Source organism: Stomoxys calcitrans, chromosome 5 (genome assembly GCF_963082655.1).
Source record: "Stomoxys calcitrans chromosome 5, idStoCalc2.1, whole genome shotgun sequence".
Lineage (NCBI taxonomy): Eukaryota > Metazoa > Arthropoda > Insecta > Diptera > Muscidae > Stomoxys > Stomoxys calcitrans.
This window is the reverse complement of record NC_081556.1, coordinates 103,866,941-103,890,119: the sequence shown is the minus strand read 5'-3', so window position 1 is coordinate 103,890,119 and position 23,179 is coordinate 103,866,941. Positions and strand designations below refer to the sequence as shown.

At 38.4% G+C, this 23,179-nt stretch overlaps 1 protein-coding gene across 1 annotated transcript; it reads right to left on the bottom strand.

Moving 5' to 3' along the window:
- Positions 1 to 15,429: 15,429 nt before the first annotated feature.
- Positions 15,430 to 23,169, bottom strand: LOC106080798 (electron transfer flavoprotein-ubiquinone oxidoreductase, mitochondrial). The gene is made up of 6 exons (XM_059369648.1): positions 23,083 to 23,169; positions 17,650 to 17,763; positions 16,900 to 17,584; positions 16,471 to 16,832; positions 16,313 to 16,400; positions 15,430 to 16,252 (listed from the first exon to the last, which is right to left on the bottom strand). Exons 1-6 carry the CDS (start codon positions 23,117 to 23,119, stop codon positions 15,715 to 15,717), a joined length of 1,824 nt encoding a protein of 607 aa, XP_059225631.1. The 5' UTR covers positions 23,120 to 23,169; the 3' UTR covers positions 15,430 to 15,714.
- Between the last annotated feature and the right edge of the window lie 10 nt (positions 23,170 to 23,179).

Below are 23,179 nucleotides of genomic sequence, written 5' to 3'. Positions count from 1 at the left end.
CGAAAGTAAATCCTTTTCGAGGATTTATGTTTTCATCCTTTTCCTGGATGGTGTTGAGTCGTGGATACCTTGTAGGATCCTACCGACTGCGCCAGTTTTAGATACAAACTTCTCTTGTGTAAGTTTCAAGTCTATCTGAATCTTTATTTCAAATTTTCCTTAACGCTAGCTTAATAAATAAATGTTTACAATTAGCTGATGAATTCTTCATAGTATATGTTTTCATTATGGCTCGCTATGGGTGGTCAAATGATATTTGCATTGATCTCTGTTTCTCTGTGGCTGGTTGGGGTAAATGGATTTTGTATATACAAAATCCATTTGCGACAATTTCGTTGATCATGGATTTTTGCTAATGCTGCAAAAATCCATAGTCATAATGAATTAAAATTCTGCGGACAGCGTGGGTGGCCCTGTAACTGTTAGCCCACGAAACATTTCAATTTTTAAAGCCCCAAAATATTTTGAGTTGAGTACGCTGCTGTATAGTCCATGGTCTAAAAACCCAACTGGCGCAAACCCCCATGTATTTTCCCCAAAAAACGACCTCAAAATCGAAACACTAATTTTTAGTACACTTAAATTGGAAAATATTATTCTAGTTCAAAAGTGCTGTAACTCCATCAATTTTTCGAATTTGGAAGGTTAAGGGGCATCATTGGATTTGAAATTCGAAGAAGAATCATTAGGTTTGACCTATTTTCTCAAATTATCACTTTTAATTTTTTGCACATTTTTCACGCACGGGGTTAGCCCACGAAAATTTTCAATTTTTTAAGCCCCAAAATATTTTGAGTTGAGGACACAGCTGTATAGCCCATGGCCCAAAAACCCAATTGACGCAAACCCCCATGTATTTTCCTCAAAAAACGAGCTCAAAATCGAAATACTAATTTTTAGTACACTTAAATTGGAAAATATTATTCTAGTTCGAAAGTGCTGTAACTCTATCAATTTTTCGAATTTGGAAGGTTAAGGGGCATCATTGGATTTGAAATTCGAAGAAGAATCATTAGGTTTGACATATTTTCTCCAATTATCACTTTTATTTTTTTGCACATTTTTCACGCAAGGGGTTTACCCACGAAAATTTTTAATTTTCAAAGCCCCAAAATATTTTGAGTTGAGGACACAGCTGTATAGCCCATGGCCCAAAAACCCAATTGGCGCAAACCCCCATGTATTTTCCTCAAAAAACGAGCTCCAAATCGAAATACTTATTTTTAGTACGCTTAAATTGGAAAATATAATTCTAGTTTGAAAGTGCTGTAACTCCATCAATTTTTCGAATTTGGAAGGTTAGGGGGCATCATTGGATTTGAAATTCGAAGAAGAATCATTAGGTTTGACCTATTTTCTCAAATGATAAATTTTATTTTTTTGCACATTTTTCACGCAAGGGGTTAACCCACGAAAATTTTCAATTTTCAAAGCCCCAAAATATTTTGAGTCGAGGACACAGCTGTATAGCCCATGGCCCAAAAACCCAATTGGCGCAAACCCCCATGTATTTTCCTCAAAAAACGAGCTCCAAATCGAAATACTTATTTTTAGTACGCTAAATTGGAAAATATAATTCTAGTTCGAAAGTGCTGTAACTCTATCAATTTTTCGAATTTGGAAGTTAAGGGGCATCATTGGATTTGAAATTCGAAGGAGAATCATTAGGTTTGACCTATTTTCTCAAATGATAAATTTTATTTTTTTGCACATTTTTCACGCAAGGGGTTAACCCACGAAAATTTTCAATTTTCAAAGCCCCAAAATATTTTGAGTTGAGGACACAGCTGTATAGCCCATGGCCCAAAAACCCAATTGGCGCAAACCCCCATGTATTTTCCTCAAAAAACGAGCTCCAAATCGAAATACTTATTTTTAGTACGCTTAAATTGGAAAATATAATTCTAGTTTGAAAGTGCTGTAACTCCATCAATTTTTCGAATTTGGAAGGTTAGGGGGCATCATTGGATTTGAAATTCGAAGAAGAATCATTAGGTTTGACCTATTTTCTCAAATGATAAATTTTATTTTTTTGCACATTTTTCACGCAAGGGGTTAACCCACGAAAATTTTCAATTTTCAAAGCCCCAAAATATTTTGAGTCGAGGACACAGCTGTATAGCCCATGGCCCAAAAACCCAATTGGCGCAAACCCCCATGTATTTTCCTCAAAAAACGAGCTCCAAATCGAAATACTTATTTTTAGTACGCTAAATTGGAAAATATAATTCTAGTTCGAAAGTGCTGTAACTCTATCAATTTTTCGAATTTGGAAGGTTAAGGGGCATCATTGGATTTGAAATTCGAAGAAGAATCATTAGGTTTGACCTATTTTCTCAAATTATCACTTTTAGTTTTTTGCAAATTTTTCACGCAAGGGGTTAGCCCACGAAAATTTTTAATTTTTTAAGCCCCAAAATATTTTGAGTTGAAGACACAGCTGTATAGCCCATGGTCTAAAAACCCAACTGGCGCAAACCCCCATGTATTTTCCTCAAAAAACGAGCTCCAAATCGAAATACTTATTTTTAGTACGCTAAATTGGAAAATATAATTCTAGTTCGAAAGTGCTGTAACTCCATCAATTATTCGAATTTGGAAGATTAAAGGGCATCATTGGATTTGAAATTCGAAGAAGAATCATTTGGTTTGACCTATTTTCTCAAATTATCACTTTTATTTTTTGCACATTTTTCACGCAAGGGGTTAGCCCACGAAACATTTCAATTTTTAAAGCCCCAAAATATTTTGAGTTGAGTACGCTGCTGTATAGTCCATGGTCTAAAAACCCAACTGGCGCAAACCCCCATGTATTTTCCCCAAAAAACGACCTCAAAATCGAAACACTAATTTTTAGTACACTTAAATTGGAAAATATTATTCTAGTTCAAAAGTGCTGTAACTCCATCAATTTTTCGAATTTGGAAGGTTAAGGGGCATCATTGGATTTGAAATTCGAAGAAGAATCGTTAGGTTTGACCTATTTTCTCAAATTATCACTTTTATTTTTTTGCACACTTTTCACGCAAGGGGTTAGCCCACGAAAATTTTCAATTTTTTAAGCCCCAAAATATTTTGAGTTGAGGACTCAGCTGTATAGCCCATGGCCCAAAAACCCAATTGGCGCAAACCCCCATGTATTTTCCTCAAAAAACGAGCTCTAAAGCGAAATACTAGTTTTTAGTAAACTTAAATTGGAAAATATTATTCTAGTTCGAAAGTGCTGTAACTCCATCAATTATTCGAATTTGAAAGGTTAAGGGGCATCATTGGATTTGAAATTCGAAGAAGAATCATTAGGTTCGACCTATTTTGTCAAATTATCACTTTTAATTTTTTGCACATTTTTCACGCAAGGGGTTAGCCCACGAAAATTTTCAATATTTAAAGCCCCAAAATATTTTGAGTTGAGGACTCAGCTGTATAGCCCATGGCCTAAAAACCCAATTGGCGCAAACCCCCATGTATTTTCCTCAAAAAACGAGCTCAAAAGCGAAATACTAGTTTTTAGTACACTTAAATTGGAAAATATTATTCTAGTTCGAAAGTGCTGTAACTCTATCAATTTTTCGAATTTGGAAGGTTAAGGGGCATCATTGGATTTGAAATTCGAAGAAGAATCAGTAGGTTTGACCTATATTCTCAAATTATCACTTTTATTTTTTGCACATTTTTCACGCAAGGGGTTAGCCCACGAAAATTTTCAATTTTTAAAGCCCCAAAATATTTTGAGTTGAGGACACAGCTGTATAGCCCATGGCCCAAAACCCAATTGACGCAAACCCCCATGTATTTTCCTCAAAAAACGAGCTCAAAATCGAAACACTAATTTTTAGTACATATTATTCTAGTTCGAAAGTGCTGTAACTCCATCAATTTTTCGAATTTGGAAGGTTAAGGGGCATCATTGGATTTGAAATTCGAAGAAGAATCAGTAGGTTTGACCTATATTCTCAAATTATCACTTTTATTTTTTGCACATTTTTCACGCAAGGGGTTAGCCCACGAAAATTTTCAATTTTTAAAGCCCCAAAATATTTTGAGTTGAGGACACAGCTGTATAGCCCATGGCCCAAAAACCCAATTGGCGCAAACCCCCATGTATTTTCCTCAAAAAACGAGCTCCAAATTGAAACACTAATTTTTAGTACACTTAAATTGGAAAATATAGTTCGAAAGTGCTGTAACTGTAATTGGAAAATATTATTCTAGTTCGAAAGTGCTGTAACTCCATCAATTTTTTGAATTTGGAAGGTTAAAGGGCATCATTAGATTTGAAATTCGAAGAAGAATCATAAGATTTGACCTATTTTCTCAAATTATCACTTTTAATTTTTTGCACATTTTTCACGCAAGGGGTTAGCCCACGAAAATTTTCAATTTTCAAAGCCCCAAAATATTTTGAGTTGAGGACACAGCTGTATAGCCCATGGCCCAAAAACCCAATTGACGCAAACCCCCATGTATTTTCCTCAAAAAACGAGCTCAAAATCGAAACACTAATTTTTAGTACACTTAAATTGGAAAATATAGTTCGAAAGTGCTGTAACTGTAATTGGAAAATATTATTCTAGTTCGAAAGTGCTGTAACTCCATCAATTTTTTGAATTTGGAAGGTTAAGGGGCATCATTGGATTTGAAATTCGAAGAAGAATCATAAGATTTGACCTATTTTCTCAAATGATAAATTTTATTTTTTTGCACATTTTTCACGCAATCCAATTGACGCAAACCCCATGTATTTTCCTAAAAAAACGAGCTCAAAACCAAAATACTAATTTTTAGTATGCTTAAATTGGAAAATATAATTCTAGTTCGAAAGTGCTGTAACTCCATCAATTTTTCGAATTTGGAAGGTTAAGGGGCATCATTGGATTTGAAATTCGAAGAAGAATCATTAGGTTTGACCTATTTTCTCAAATTATCACTTTTATTTTTTTGCACATTTTTCACGCAAGGGGTTAGCCTACGAAAATTTTCAATTTTTTAAGCCCCAAAATATTTTGAGTTGAGGACACAGCTGTATAGCCCATGGCCCAAAAACCCAATTGGCGCAAACCCCCATGTATTTTCCTCAAAAAACGAGCTCTAAAGCGAAATACTAGTTTTTAGTAAACTTAAATTGGAAAATATTATTCTAGTTCGAAAGTGCTGTAACTCCATCAATTATTCGAATTTGAAAGGTTAAGGGGCATCATTGGATTTGAAATTCGAAGAAGAATCATTAGGTTCGACCTATTTTGTCAAATTATCACTTTTAATTTTTTGCACATTTTTCACGCAAGGGGTTAGCCCACGAAAATTTTTAATTTTTTAAGCCCCAAAATATTTTGAGTTGAGGACACAGCTGTATAGCCCATGGCCCAAAAACCCAATTGACGCAAACCCCCATGTATTTTCCTCAAAAAACGAGCTCAAAATCGAAACACTAATTTTTAGTACACTTAAATTGGAAAATATAGTTCGAAAGTGCTGTAACTGTAATTGGAAAATATTATTCTAGTTCGAAAGTGCTGTAACTCCATCAATTTTTTGAATTTGGAAGGTTAAGGGGCATCATTGGATTTGAAATTCGAAGAAGAATCATAAGATTTGACCTATTTTCTCAAATGATAAATTTTATTTTTTTGCACATTTTTCACGCAATCCAATTGACGCAAACCCCATGTATTTTCCTAAAAAAACGAGCTCAAAACCAAAATACTAATTTTTAGTATGCTTAAATTGGAAAATATAATTCTAGTTCGAAAGTGCTGTAACTCCATCAATTTTTCGAATTTGGAAGGTTAAGGGGCATCATTGGATTTGAAATTCGAAGAAGAATCATTAGGTTTGACCTATTTTCTCAAATGATCACTTTTATTTTTTTGCACATTTTTCACGCAAGAGGTTAGCCCACGAAAATGTTCAATTTTTAAACCCCAACATATTTTGAGTTGAGGACACAGCTGTATAGCCCATGGCCCAAAAACCCAATTGGCGCAAACCCCCATGTATTTTCCTCAAAAAACGAGCTCTAAAGCGAAATACTAGTTTTTAGTACACTTAAATTGGAAAATATTATTCTAGTTCGAAAGTGCTGTAACTCCATCAATTATTCGAATTTGGAAGGTTAAGGGGCATCATTGGATTTGAAATTCGAAGAAGAATCATTAGGTTTGATCTATTTTCTCAAATGATCACTTTTATTTTTTTGCACATTTTTCACGCAAGAGGTTAGCCCACGAAAATGTTCAATTTTTAAACCCCAACATATTTTGAGTTGAGGACACAGCTGTATAGCCCATGGCCCAAAAACCCAATTGGCGCAAACCCCCATGTATTTTCCTCAAAAAACGAGCTCAAAATCGAAACACTAATTTTTAGTACATATTATTCTAGTTCGAAAGTGCTGTAACTCCATCAATTTTTCGAATTTGGAAGGTTAAGGGGCATCTTTGGATTTGAAATTCGAAGAAGAATCAGTAGGTTTGACCTATATTCTCAAATTATCACTTTTATTTTTTTGCACATTTTTTCACGCAAGGGGTTAGCCCACGAAAATTTTAAATTTTTAAAGCCCCAAAATATTTTGAGTTGAGAACACAGCTGTATAGCCCATGGCCCAAAAACCCAATTGGCGCAAACCCCCATGTATTTTCCTCAAAAAACGAGCTCCATATCGAAATACTAATTTTTAGTACATATTATTCTAGTTCGAAAGTGCTGTAACTCCATCAATTTTTCGAATTTGGAAGGTTAAGGGGCATCATTGGATTTGAAATTCGAAGAAGAATCATTGGGTTTGACCTATTTTGTCAAATTATCACTTTTATTTTTTTGCACATTTTTCACACAAGGGGTTAACCCACGAAAATTTTTAATTTTCAAAGCCCCAAAATATTTTGAGTTGAGGACACAGCTGTATAGCCCATGGCCCAAAAACCCAATTGGCGCAAACCCCCATGTATTTTTCTCAAAAAACGAGCTCCAAATCGAAATACTAATTTTTAGTACACTTAAATTGGAAAATATAATTCTAGTTCGAAAGTGCTGTAACTCCATCAATTTTTCGAATTTGGAAGGTTAAGGGGCATCATTGGATTTGAAATTCGAAGAAGAATCATTAGGTTTGACCTATTTTCTTAAATTATCACTTTTATTTTTTTGCACATTTTTCACACAAGGGGTTAACCCACGAAAATTTTCAATTTTTAAAGCCCCAAAATATTTTGAGTTGAGGACACAGCTGTATAGCCCATGGCCCAAAAACCCAATTGACGCAAACCCCCATGTATTTTCCTCAAAAAACGAGCTCCAAATCGAAATACTAATTTTTAGTACACTTAAATTAGAAAATATTATTCTAGTTCGAAAGTGCTGTAACTCCATCAATTTTTCGAATTTGGAAGGTTAAGGGGCATCATTGGATTTGAAATTCGAAGAAGAATCATTAGGTTTGACCTATTTTCTCAAATTATCACTTTTATTTTTTTGCACATTTTTCACACAAGGGGTTAACCCACGAAAATTTTTAATTTTCAAAGCCCCAAAATATTTTGAGTTGAGGACACAGCTGTATAGCCCATGCCCCAAAAACCCAATTGGCGCAAACCCCCATGTATTTTTCTCAAAAAACGAGCTCCAAATCGAAATACTAATTTTTAGTACACTTAAATTGGAAAATATTATTCTAGTTCGAAAGTGCTGTAACTCTATCAATTTTTCGAATTTGGAAGGTTAAGGGGCATCATTGGATTTGAAATTCGAAGAAGAATCATTAGGTTTGACCTATTTTCTCAAATGATAAATTTTATTTTTTTGCACATTTTCACGCGAGGGGTTAGCCCACGAAAATTTTCAATTTTTAAAGTCCCAAAATATTTTGAGTTGAGGACACAGCTGTATAGCCCATGGCCCAAAAACCCAATTGGCGCAAACCCCCATGTATTTTCCTCAAAAAACGAGCTCCAAATCGAAATACTAATTTTTAGTACACTTAAATTGGAAAATATTATTCTAGTTCGAAAGTGCTGTAACTCTATCAATTTTTCGAATTTGGAAGGTTAAGGGGCATCATTGGATTTGAAATTCGAAGAAGAATCATTAGGTTTGACCTATTTTCTCAAATTATCACTTTTATTTTTTTGCACATTTTTCACGCAAGGGGTTAGCCCACGAAAATTTTCAATTTTTAAAGCCCCAAAATATTTTGAGTTGATGACACAGCTGTATAGCCCATGGCCCAAAAACCCAATTGACGCAAACCCCCATGTATTTTCCTCAAAAAACGAGCTCCAAATCGAAATACTAATTTTTAGTACACTTAAATTGGAAAATATTATTCTAGTTCGAAAGTGCTGTAATTCTATAAATTTTTCGAATTTGGAAGGTTAAGGGGCATCATTGCATTTGAAATTCGAAGAAGAATCATTAGGTTTGACATATTTTCTCCAATTATCACTTTTATTTTTTTGCACATTTTTCACGCAAGGGGTTAGCCCACGAAAATTTTCAATTTTTAAAGCCCCAAAATATTTTGAGTTGAGGACACAGCTGTATAGCCCATGGCCCAAAAACCCAATTGGCGCAAACCCCCATGTATTTTCCTCAAAAAACGAGCTCCGACTCGAAATACTAATTTTTAGTACACTTAAATTGGAAAATATTATTCTAGTTCGAAAGTGCTGTAACTCTATCAATTTTTCGAATTTGGAAGGTTAAGGGGCATCATTAGATTTGAAATTCGAAGAAGAATCACTAGGTTTGACCTATTTTCTCAAATGATAAATTTTATTTTTTTGCACATTTTTCACGCAAGGGGTTAACCCACGAAAATTTGCAATTTTCAAAGCCCCAAAATATTTTGAGTTGAGGACACAGCTGTATAGCCCATGGCCCAAAAACCCAATTGGCGCAAACCCCCATGTATTTTCCTCAAAAAACGAGCTCAAAAGTGAAATACTAATTTTTAGTACACTTAAATTGGAAAATGTAATTCTAGTTCGAAAGTGCTGTAACTCCATCAATTTTTCGAATTTGGAAGGTTAAGGGGCATCATTGGATTTGAAATTCGAAGGAGAATCATTAGGTTTGATCTATTTTCTCAAAAGATCACTTTTATTGTTTTGCACATTTTTCACGCAAGGGGTTAGCGCACGAAAATTTTCAATTTTTTAAGCCCCAAAATATTTTGAGTTGAGGACACAGCTGTATAGCCCGTGGTCTAAAAACCCAATTGGCGCAAACCCCCATGTATTTTCCTCAAAAAACGAGCTCAAAAGCGAAATACTAGTTTTTAGTACACTTAAATTGGAAAATATTATTCTAGTTCGAAAGTGCTGTAACTCCATCAATTTTTCGAATTTGGAAGGTTAAGGGGCATCATTGGATTTGAAATTCGAAGAAGAATCATTAGGTTTGACCTATTTTCTCAAATTATCACTTTTAATTTTTTGCACATTTTTCACGCAAGGGGTTAGCCCACGAAAATTTTCAATTTTTAAAGCCCCAAAATAGTTTGAGTTGAGGACACAGCTGTATAGCCCATGGCCCAAAAAGCCAATTGGCTCAAACCCCCATGTATTTTCCTCAAAAAACGAGCTCAAAAGCGAAATACTAGTTTTTAGTACACTTAAATTGGAAAATATTATTCTAGTTCGAAAGTGCTGTAACTCCATCAATTTTTCGAATTTGGAAGGTTAAGGGGCATCATTGGATTTGAAATTCGAAGAAGAATCATTAGGTTTGGTCTATTTTGTTAAATAATCGCTTATATTTTTTTGCACATTTTTCACGCAAGGGGTTAGCCCACGAAAATTTTCAATTTTTAAAGCCCCAAAATATTTTGAGTTGAGGACACAGCTGTATAGCCCATGGCCCAAAAACCCAATTGGCGCAAACCCCCATGTATTTTCCTCAAAAAACGAGCTCAAAATCGAAATACTAATTTTTAGTACACTTAAATTGGAAAATATTATTCTAGTTCGAAAGTGCTGTAACTCTATAAATTTTTCGAATATGGAAGGTTAAGGGGCATCATTGGATTTGAAATTCAAAGAAGAATCATTAGGTTTGACCTATTTTCTCAAATTATCACTTTTATTTTTTTGCACATTTTTCACGCTAGGGGTTAACCCACGAAAATTTGCAATTTTCAAAGCCCCAAAATATTTTGAGTTGAGGACACAGCTGTATAGCCCATGGCCCAAAAACCCAATTGACGCAAACCCCCATGTATTTTCCTCAAAAAACGAGCTCAAAATCGAAACACTAATTTTTAGTACACTTAAATTGGAAAATATTATTCTAGTTCGAAAGTGCTGTAACTCCATCAATTTTTCGAATTTGGAAGGTTAAGGGGCATCATTGGATTTGAAATTCGAAGAAGAATCATTAGGTTTGATCTATTTTGTCAAATAATCACTTTTATTTTTTTGCACATTTTTCACGCAAGGGGTTAGCCCACGAAAATTTTCAATTTTTAAAGCCCCAAAATATTTTAAGTTGAGGACACAGCTGTATAGCCCATGGCCCAAAACCTCAATTGGCGCAAACCCCCATGTATTTTCCTCAAAAAACGAGCTCCAAATCGAAACACTAATTTTTAGTACGCTTAAATTGGAAAATATAATTCTAGTTCGAAAGTGCTGCAACTCCATCAATTTTTCGAATTTGGAAGGTTAAGGGGCATCATTGGATTTGAAATTCGAAGAAGAATCATTAGGTTTGACCTATTTTCTCAAATTATCACTTTTATTTTTTTGCACATTTTTCACGCAAGGGGTTAGCCCACGAAAATTTTCAATTTTTAAAGCCCCAAAATATTTTGAGTTGAGGACACAGCTGTATAGCCCATGGCCCAAAAACCCAATTGACGCAAACCCCCAAAAGACAAATTTTATTTTTTTGCACAACAGACGGACCGTTAGACAGACGGACAGTTAGACCGAAGGGTAGTTAAACAGACGGACAGTTAGACAGAAGAACCGTTAGACAGACGTACAGTTAAACAGACGGACAGTTAGACATACTTATAGTTGGATAGACCGACGATGTGCTAAATCATCTTGGATTTTAACCACAATTAAGATGTGTTGTAAACGCAATGACAAATTGAATATGCTTCCCATCCTATAGAGCATATTTTGTTGAATGTTGAATAGATATACATACGAGTATATGTACAACCAAAAACTATAATACATGTTAATTGTTTGCAAAAAAAAAATAAAATTAATATTAATGCAAGTTTTTTGTTTAATGATCTCATCTAGAATTATTTTAAAGACCTGTTAATTTAAAACATACCATAACTATAAATGTATTGTTAAGGAAGTCTTGCATCTTAAAAAGATGAAGATTTGCCACATTAAGGTCAAAGGGACCACAACCAAAATAAAACAAAACAAATTCATATGGACAAATTGAAGCCCACGAAAGGAAAAAAAACAACAAAAAAAAACAATAAATAAATATTTATGAAAAATGAAAAAAAAATAAGGATTTTAAGCCATAAAATAAGAAAGAGAACAAAAATGTTATTTCTTTGAAAAAAAAAAGGAAAACACACACAACAATTTATGAGACATTTTTAAGTATTCTACACTAAATGTAAAATATAGATAGTAAAATATACAACAACAACAAATATATACATCCCTAAATATATATTGTTATATACAAATAAAAACAAACACAAAAAATAAGATATTACAAGAAAAATATATGTATACAAAATAAACTATAAAAATAAAAAAGAAAATACGAAAGATAGGTATATATTTTGCACATGTCCAAAACAAAAAATAAAATTATAAAACAATAAAATTATTAAAAAAAAAACAGAAAAACATTAAGACTTATTTGTATAAACAAAAAAAACACAACCTGTCCAAAGTAAGCTTCATTTCTTGGTTTATCACCGGCTGTTATAATCATATACAAAGTATGTATGTATCATTATTAGTTAGTTAAGTAACATTCTACTTTTATAAAAAAAAACCCCCCCTAAACACTAAAATTTCACTTGGAAAACACGAATGTGAACGAATTTGAATTTCTATCCGCATGCTATAACCAAGGAACATATATATAAAATAATTGTATTTGTGTAAACTCCCCCAAGAAGTAATTGTTTTATGTTCCCAACAGACCATATGAAACCCATAATGATTGTTGATATACTCCTTTACCCATACAAAAGGGATCCGAAGGACTACATGATCAAATGTAAACCAACTAAAAACTGGCCTAGGACAAAAATGAAACCTAGCTGCCAGCAGTATGCACAATTTGTTCATTATTTATATATGAATAATTTTTGCCGTATCGACTCATTGCTTCAAAGCATTGGGCTTCGATACTATAGAACAAAACCCCCATATTTACTTAAGGATTATGTATGACATTATTATTATGATTAATCTGTAAGATTTTATGTAAGTATACCATTTTTATTGTTGAAAGCACTGAATTTTAAAATGAAATGATATTCAATTGTATGGATAAGTTTTATGTTTTAACTATTAATTATTCACTCCGAATAAGAAACAAACAAACAAAGAAGAAAATAAAAGGATAATTGTATTGAAAATTTCCAGAACATAAAATGGGCAAGTGTTTCATTTGGGCTAAAAACAAGTAAAAGCGTGCTAGGTTCAGCCGGGCGCCGAATCTTATATACCCTCCACCATGGGTCGTATTTGTCGAGTTCTTTTCCCAGCATCTCTTCTTAGGCAAAAAAAAAAAAAAGATAAAAGAAAAGATTTGCTCTGCTATTAGAGCGATATCAAGATATGGTCCGGTTCGGACCACAATTAAATTATATGTTGGAGATCTGTGTAAAATGTCTGCCAATTCGTATAAGAATTGCGCCCTTTGGGGGCTCAAGAAGTAAAATAGAGGGATCGCTTTATATGGGAGCTGTATCAGGCTATAGACCGATTCAGATCATAACCAACACGTATGTTGATGGTCATGAGAGGATCCGTCGTACAAAATTTCAGGCAAATCGGATAATAATTACGACCTCTAGAGGCTCAAGAAGTCAAGATCCCCGATCGGTTTATATGACAGCTATATCGGGTTATGAACCCATTTAAACCTTATTTGGCACAGTTGTTGAGAGTCACAATAAAATATGTCATGCAAAATTTCAAACAAATCCGATAGGAATTGCGACCTCTAGAGGCTCAAGAAGTCAAGTCCCCAGATCGATTTATATGACAGCTATATTAGGTTATGTACCGATTTGAACCATACTTGGCACTGTTGTTGGATATCATAACAAAATATTGGGTTGCCTAAAAAGTAATTGCGGATTTTTTAAAAGAAAGTAATGGCAAAGATCATGGCCAGATGTGACGGGACTCAGGATAATCCATAATCCTTCGATCAACCTCATTGTTCCTAAATTTCAGTTTTCCAGTGTCCTGAGTCCCGTCGCAGCTGGCCATCCAACCATTTAAGCCAAACGTACCTGATGGAATATTTCCGGAGTTACTGCAGATAGAGGCTGACTACTGACTATGGGCCTACCTGGCCCATATATTCACAGCGTGTGTGGGACTTGTGTAGACATCGGGGGTCTGGCAGGAGCCAAGGGTGGTGTTTATACCCAAGTCCGGCAAGGCAAGTTACGCTATACCAAAATCCTGTAGACCTTATGTCCTATCTACTCAAAACCATGAAGTGTGTAGTGGACACCATGGCAAAGAGTACGACAGCGAATTGCTCATATACAAGCAGCATTTCTATGTCAAGGGATGGTGGGTGGAGACTGCCCTGCACGAGGTTGTGCATAAAATAAAGAGAATCCTTCGATACTAAGACGTAAACATTGGAGGGGGTTCGAAGGGCAACGAACCTTCGGGTGTGATCCTGAAGTAGATTACATGTTGTTAGAAGCATACCCTTAGATGATGCTAGATGCCCTCTAATGTGTAAGATAGTATCTAGTCTCATTAGCTCTACAATTCCCTAGGATATATCTGTGGCCGGGAACACAGAATATGTGAATTTTGAGCTGCTCAGCCGAATCCGAGGATACTTTACTGACTCTATGGGATCGTGATTATACCAATACTTACTTACACTGCAGTAGTTTGGTTTGCGGCGATGAAGAAAAAGTCTAACATAAGGACATTAAAACAGATCCAGAGAACATGCTGTTGTTGTAGTAGCCAAGAGCCAACTACTTTGTATGGAACATTCCACTATCCGCATCCTGTGGACTCGTTCGATAGCTCCCAGCTTAGATTCTCATGATAACGGTGAAAACCACACAGATCGAAGATCAAAGTATCAGTCTGTGTGGTGCTTATAGCTATCCCATATCGAGCCATGATGTCTTAGCATAGGCCTGGCTATGAAGAGCACGCCTACTAGGACTCTGGAGAATATTCGGGATATCCTGCCTATGGACATACAAATAAATATGTATGTCCACTGCGGCAAAGAGACTTAAGGAGATTCCAGAATGGATACAAGGTGGCAGGCCATGCCATAGGAGTATAAACGAGGCGACGATAGGAAACCTGGATGGAAGGAAAAGGTTTCGGATCAGATACCTGAGACAATACTTGAGGTAGCCTGGATGGAAAAAAGTTCCGGACCGGATACCTGAGACGATACTTGAGATAACCTGGATGGGAAAAATTTCCTGATCGGATATCTGATAAGACAATTTAGGTCAAGTGCGAGGCACTGATGCCAGCGAAAAGATCTTGGAGTGAACGAACTCTGCTATTGCGGTCTGCAAGTTCATGCTACGCAAATGGATCAAAGCTACGGAGAGAGTGAGCCTGGGAGTCTACATTGAGAACCCAGGGACTAAGAGCAGTTTACGACAGACAGTCTGACCATAATACGGTCCTGCAGGCGGAGACCCGGGCGATCACGGAATGAGTGAGGTAGAATGGTGTCAACACGAAGGTGTGGAGTGTAAACATTTTTACATGCAGTAAACTGACCATCATGGCTGTAACAAGCAGAACGGTCAGTTCATGTACAGTCTTGGAGTGTAAGGAGATTAACGCACCATCCGCACATTTTTGGGTGCCGGGCCATAGCGTAATAAGGCAGAATTAAAGGGCAGATAAATTGTGCGTACTGGCCAGAGGACTGTAATCAGAAACTTGATGAATGCAAGGGCTTTTGAAGCGATGCAGTCCAAGATAAGGACGACGGCAACAAACGCACTTTGGAACGGTGAAACGGTCGGTAGGACGACAAAAACCATGTGCGATCCGTATAGTGAGAAGACGGGGCTATTACTGAGAGGTAGCAAGAAGAAGGTCAGATACTGGGGCATTGGATTAGAATCCGCACCCTCTTTCCAATCAAACCTACCCCATGTTGGACGCAGATGTAAATGATATTTCGAATGAAATTTGCAACTTAAAACGCTGATAACTCCTTAAATATAATTTTGGACGGAGTAAAACCATATAAACGTGTTTTCGAATATTAGATCTAATTTGTTGCTTGGCCTCGCATAGAGTTTTGCAGATGTATAAAAACAGAACCCTTATTGTGGCCAAACAAAAATTCTATAAAACTTTTTACTTAATTTTACAATAAAACTTTTTCTCAAAAATTACGTTCACATGAGTAGACGGAGATAATATTTAGACTAAAAGAAATGCAGCTGGTTGGTTCTTCATTCGATAAAAACTCCAAAAACTCTTAAAGTTTTTTATCCACAAAAAATTCAAAATTCTACTTTGGTTAAAATTACATGCCATTGTAAGCGGGGCCGCCGCCACCTTCGGGCACAACCCAGTTAATGTTTTGCTTAGGATCCTTAATATCACAGGTCTTGCAGTGAATACAATTTTGGGCATTAATTTGCAGTTTCATGTTTCCGCCCTCATCATTGGGCACATATTCGTAGACGCCGGCAGGACAAAAGCGTTGTTCGGGACCTTCGTAAAGAGCCAAGTTGTGATCGACCGGTATGCAATCATTTTTCAATGTTAAATGAGCCGGTTGGTCACCTTCGTGGTTAGTGCCGGTCAAGGCAACCGATGACAATAGATCAAAGGAGATCTTGTTATCAGGCTTGGGATAGACAATTTGTTGGCACTGGCTGGCTGGTTTTAAGGATTCATTATCGGGTCCAGCATGTTTCAGAGTCCATGGTTCACGACCACCCATGAATATGGAGAAACCGCTGAGCACGAGACCTCCATAAAGGCCTAAGGGATTATGGAAGCAGGGACGAACATTTCTGATTTTATTCAAATCACTCCAGATGAAGGAATTTTTAATTCTTAAGAAAAATAAGAAAAAAATAAGTAAATGAATGAAAAAAAAAAATTAACACACTCACTTGTCTGGATAGGATTTAGGTGTATAACCGGCAGTTTCCTGAGATTCGCCCATAATTGATTCCAAAACACTTTCAGCAGCCAGCATACCTTAAGAGTAAATCGCAAAATGAGACATATTATCAATCTTGCACAGTAGGTTCTTTCTCTCTCCACTTACCACTCTTCATGGCATAATGGGATCCCTTGATTTTAGGCACATTGAGAAAACCAGCACTGCAACCAATTAAACAGCCGCCAGGGAAAGTCAATTTGCTGGGCAAACTTTGCAGACCTCCTTCGTTAATGGCACGAGCTCCATAGGCAATACGAGTACCACCTTCAAATGTTCCCCTAACTAGAGGATGAGTTTTGAAACGCTGGAACTCCTGGAAAGGACTCAGCCAGGGATTTTGATAATCCAGACCGACTACAAAACCAACGGCTACGGTGGGGGTGGGTTCATTCAAATGGTATAGGAAGGAACCGCCATAAGTGAATTTATCCAAGGGCCAGCCAATGGTGTGTTCAACCAAACCGGGTCTGGAAACAGACAAATCATACATCTTAAGTTAAAAATATTTCTAAATTGCTATTAAACGAGTCTTACTGATGTTTCTCGGGTTGAATTTCCCAAATTTCCTTAAGACCTATGCCATAAGTCTGAGGCTGGCTACCCTCGTTGAGATTGAACTGCTGCATTATTTGCTTGCTCAAGTGACCACGACAACCTTCGGCGAAAATGGTTGTCTTGGCGTGCAATTCCATGCCACGGGCAAAAGTGTCCTTGGGCGAACCATCCTTGGCAATACCCACATCATTGGTGGCAACACCCTTAACACTTCCATCCTCATGGAACAAAACCTCCGAGGCAGCACATCCTGGATAGATTTCTACCCCTAAAGCCTCGGCTTGCTCTCCCAGCCATTTAACCAAGTGACCCAAACGTACCACATAGTTACCGTGATTATCCATAGGCCAGCCTTTAAAAATTGGTATGGGTAAACGTCCAGTTTCTGTTAGGAACGAGAATTTGTCTTTTGCCACAGGGGTGTTTAGAGGAGCACCCATTTCCTTCCAATCGGGAAATAGTTCGTTCAACGATACTGGATCCACAACAGCACCAGACAAAATATGGCCACCAACTTCAGCAGCCTTCTCCACCACACAAACGCGGATTTCTTTACCCTGCTCGGCAGCTAATTGTTTGGCTCTTATGGCAGCTGACATGCCACCAGGGCCACCGCCAACAATGACAATATCGACCTCATCGACGAAACGTTCCATATCGACCTCTGTTGGTGTAAAGGAGATTAAATGGTTAGTGATGCCATAGCTAAGTTAAAATCAATGTCATTACCTTTCCATCGCTCGTCTTTTTCACGGGGACATATGGTGTAATGAGTGGTAATTTTAGGATATTTGGCAGCATCGGAAACACTACGAACGGCGGCAGGAGTAAAGAGTTTTTGAACTGAAATTTTTGAAAAGAAGATTAGTTTGAGAGCTAATTGGTGAAATAAAAGGTCACAAGAGAGAGAGAGGGAATAAACATTCGAAAGTAACTTGGCTAACTAAAATACGTCTACTAAAACCCCTTTAAGGGAAACCATACACCATAAACCTTCTACACTGAGGTTCCCAATATGGTTCTGTTCACAAAGTCTGAAAAATTTCATGCGAAGAGAAACTATCTCCATCTGCAAAGATTCCTGATAGCTTAGCCAAGGTTCTCACAAGGCAAAGTGGATGCCAATGGGGTGGATTCTGGTTTGTCCATTAAAGGTCACCTACGATGTAAGAACTAATCTAAGGCCAAAAAAGCGAGGGATGCCAATCCACCGGCTCTTTTTCACACAGAGGAAGGAAAAATCGAGTTCAGCAAGACTCAGCTCACATAGAGAGCGAAGAGAACAATCCGGCTTAACTGGAGAGCAATTTTTTGATACGATAGGACATACAGTAACGGAGTAGAAATCAGAACTTTATAGTCCACTCCATCTCTAATCGCGATCAGGGGTCGGTACTCATTCGTTGTTGTTGTTGTTATGGCCTCAATTGCATGTGGAGCTGGTGTTCCTCGTCAAGCTCTTATGGGCGAGCAAGATTGTTCCGGTCTATACGGTCATTGGTTATAAAAAGGGGCCAATAACTCGACTCTCGTATCAAGCATAATAGGCACTCAGTATTTAAGCAAGAGCCGTTTCCACCCGGCCTCTCAGCTCGATACCGCTGATTGTCGGCGACCGCAGTTGAAGCTACCCCGTATGGAGCATTCCACTATCCGCAACCTGTGGACGCGCTATCCGCAACCTGTAATAACGAAGAACACCACACAGCTTGGAGCTCAAAGTTCCAGCCATTCGCGGTGAAGAAATCGGTCTTTCAAATCGCAGCTCCCTGAGCCTGACCAAGCATCTTCCAGGTGTTTCTTGACCAGCCACAGCAATCACGGGTGTATACCTGAATCTCTCCCTGCTACGATGATGTAGACTTCTCTCTCAGCCTGGTATAGTCCTCTGCCCCTATTCAAGGTAGGCTCCTTTCCTAGCGATATTTGGAACTGTGGGCCGAGCATTGCAAATGCAAATTTACCCATGAACATTCCATTTAAGAATAGGGTCAAACTTCTTACATATCAATGAGGGCTGTCCGATTCAAGTTTAAGCTCAATGATAAGGGACCTCTTTCTTATAGCTGAGTCCAAACGGCATGACGCAGTGTGACACCTCTTTGGAGAGAATTTTTTAAATGGCTTCTATGCATGGTGTAGTACCTTACAAATGTCGCCAGCATTAGGAAACATAAACCATATTATGAGGACCATAGAGCTCTTTCGCCCAAATGACATCATAATCTCTGAACGCCAAAGCTGTGGCAACCCGTCCCCACAGGTTTAAACATTTCTTCGATCTGTGTGGTGTTCGTCGTTATCACGAGAAGGTCAGCTGGGACTGCCGCACTCGTCCACATGTTGCAAAGAGTAGAATGCTCCATAAGCAGTAGCTGCAACTGCCGTCGCGAAATCGAGTGGAAAGTCTTAGAGAAAGGGCGAGTTCCCCGGCTCTTGCTTAAATACTGAGTGCCTATGATACTCGGTATGAAAAAGGGAATTATTGACACTTTACATAATGGCTATCATGTTTCTGCAGCACTCGATCCTTTGGACCGGAACGAACTTAGTATTCTGTAGGTGCATTACGAGCATCACTGACTTCACATGCAAATATGTGGCTACTACAACTAGAACTATCCATCTTATGTTCGCAGGGCAGAGAAGGGTTGGCTCTGCTCAACCATCCCAGCAGCATCCCGCTTCATCCCAGCCGTTTGAATTCCTATCATGCAACCAATTTTCCCGATCGATGCAGTAAAATGAGCAGATGTTGTTGTTGGTGTAGCAGTGCACTGGGCGGCAACCATTGTCGATGAAGGTCTTCATTGGGTTAATCCGGTACGTATAACCGACTGCATTGGGATTGCAGATGTACAAAATGAACTTAGCCAAAGCAACCCTGGCAGCACGAGGATAAATGAACTTAGCCAGGAGATTAGAAAATTGGTTGAAGAGAACAAGCGAAAAAAATGTTAAAACATATCGGAAGTTGCAACACAAGCTCAGTTGCCAATGAACAGGCCGACAATTAAATCTACAACCACGAAGGAGCACAAAATACCAGACTCATAGAAGTGTGCAGCCAATTTTAGTAGACAATTGTCAAACACCCAAAGAGAAACATGAAGAATAGGAGATTTGTGCGGAAGGCAAAGAAGTTCCCAGGCTGCGCCAACTCCCGAACTCGAGGAAGAGGTGGATTGTGATTTGAATTGCGTAGTCTAAGCCCCGTAGAGTTAAACGTAGATTTTCCAAAGAGAGTGTTCTCTCCTCCTTATTCGCTATTTCTCTAAGCTCTATCCACCCCCGCTTTATGTCATTGGATAACGAAAGCACGGACAGCCTCTTCTTGCACCAACCCATACCACTGCAATCTGCGATTTAGCAAGAAACAAAATCCTTAAATCTTTGGCAGGCAACACAAAGAAACATTTGCGATAGGTTAAACGACTGCCTCAACAAACTTGCCGCTTATTTCGCTCCAAGAGATCTGAAGATATCTGCCACCAACTCTTCAGTCACATGGTTCACTACATAAACCCACGGTGAAGAGCTGAATATGATAAAGGATGGAGTAACAATTCCAACCATAGTGTTCCAAAATACTCGGTGTGACATTTTACAGCTCTTACATATTCCTTTCACATGCCACTGCAATTTGCGATAAGGTCAGAAATAGAAACAAGGTCACTTGCCGGCAGCACTTGGGATACTCAATCCCATGGCACCGGATTGACCCGATGGAATCCACATCGGCAAGGGCTGCCGCCTCAGTGTACGTGTTCGTCTTTTTTCGTCATGGGAGAGGCACATCCCGGAGTGCTTTCTCCGCACGCTTCTGGTCCGTGCCGGTATTGAAAAGAACCCCGGACACTGGTTCTGTTCGGTTTGCCAGAACCGCCTTCATCATCGGTCGGTGTCGGTGAGGTGTAACCGGTGCATGGAGTGGGTACATTTTCGTTGTTGCTCTGGCCATGTCGCAAGGTGCTGTGCGAACATAGCCAGCAGTGGGTCACAAGCGTCGCCGTCGTCGCCTTCGGCGTCCTCGTCGTCGGACTATGTGACCCCCCAATCTCTCTCGTACGGCAATTTATGCAACGACAGCACCCTAGCCCTACTATTGCCAGACCAGTACCGGGAAGTGTATCGTTCATGCAGTTAAACTGCAATGGACTGCGTGGCAAGATCGATGAGATCGTAGACTTTATGAGTCGGAAGAGCATATCGGTCGAAGCGATCCAGGAGACAAAGCTGACCAACACCTGCAGCTTGCACAGTTGTCACGGTTACAATGTGCTACGTAAGGATCGCTCAAGGAATGGAGGTGGGGGATTGGCCTTCGTTGTACACCATTCCGTGCAGTATAGCCCTGTCTCGCCTGCGCTTGACGCAAGTGACCCATACATGGAATGTATGGGGGTAGCAGTCAGGTCTGGTACTGCCGAGATAGAGATATACAACGTGTATATACCGCCGGTTGGTAGCTGTGTCCCGATTAATGGCCAGGTTTACAATCCCGACATAAGTGGGTTGCTATCTGGCCATAATCGCCTGGTTCTGGGGGATTTTAATGCACATGAGATAGCTCCACGTTTTGCACGGTGAATGAGGATGCCCCCACTAGGATTACGAGGAGGTGCAGCAGCTCGCCAGACATATCAATTGCATCCCGAGCTGAATTTGGAAATATACAGGATAGTCAACGAACATAAGCGGAATTTGTGGCTGGAACACTTGGAGCAATGTAACTTAGGCACCGGTGCAGGCAAACTGTGGGCCACTGTTAAGTCTCTCTCGAAGCCCGGTAGACGGGACGACAGGACCTCAGCCACTTTGGACGAGATAACCTTGACTGATCCGAAGAGATGCGCCAGGTTGTTCTACCGTCAATTTATTGTGCATCCCGAGAGAGACAGGGCAAGGAGGAGAGCCATTCGCCGTATTCGTGGTCTCCGAGCCGATGAACAGCCATTACAATTTACCGTGGGCGAAGTTACGAATGTCATCCGTGGCGCCAAATCTTCAAAGGCGTTGGGCCCCGACGGAATCTCTACATTGATGCTGAAAAATCTGGATTCACCTGGAGTTGAGTACCTTACCACTGTCCTTAACCTGTCATTGAACACTATTATAGTTCCCAATGTCTGGAATGGAAATGGGCAGAGTGATCCCGCTACTGAAGCCTGGAAAAGACCCGAGTTTGGGGGAGTCGTACAGACCGATCTCCCTTCTCTCACCAGTGGCAAAGACGCTTGAGGCATTACTCCTCCCGAGATACGCTGTTCGGACACGGCTATAAAAAGGAGGCCCCTTATCATTGAGCTTAAAACTTAAATCGGACTGCACTCATTGATATGTGAGAAATTTGCCCCTGTTCCTTAGTGGAATGTTCATGAGCAAAATTTGCAAATTCGCAACACTGATCGCAGCCATAAATTGATAAGCAGGGGCCGTGTTGGGACCGTCTTAAGATCTAGAGTTATCATTAGATTATTTAATAAAAACACACAAGACACTCAATTTATGGGGTCCACTTCGCTTGAAATATTAAAAACATGGTTTTTAGTTGAAATACCACCATTCTTAAGGGCATATCCATGTACACTCTAGTTAAACACTTTTGGGAGATCTTAGGTTGTTCAATATTCGTACATTTAAAGCATAATTAAACTTTCATTTCTCGTTCACTGCAATAAAATGTACTCGTATTTTGCTTTATTGTAAAATAACTGGTTGCAGGTGATGAATGCTAAGGGCTTACAGATTTGACTACATGATAACCTGACAACACCTATCTTGCATGGGTAGATAAGCGAGAAGTGTGTATGTAGGTATTAGCTTAGGACAGCACTATTGCACTATCGCTTATTGGACAGATTCACCTTATCAATTTTTTTTTTTCATCTATGCACCGGTAAGTAAAAGCAATAAATTTAGAAATGGCTTTATTATAACAAACAACTGTTGGACGGACACCCACACCTATCATCTAAGAATCAACTTTTGTTATTGTTATAACTGTATTCCACTTCGAGCTCAACAATATTTTTTATGCATTATGTAATTAAAAACAAAAGAAGGCATGCAAGAAAAAATTAATTTAAATTTTCGCTGATAATGAATTATTTTTTGGCGATCGACGATCATTGCAAGCACACAGCTGACAACTTGACTTACCTCTGGCCAGTCTCCGAAATTTAAGTAAAGCCGACATCTTTGCAGTCTAAACAAAAGTACTCCAATAAAATTTTATTGTTCCTCAACACAGCACAAC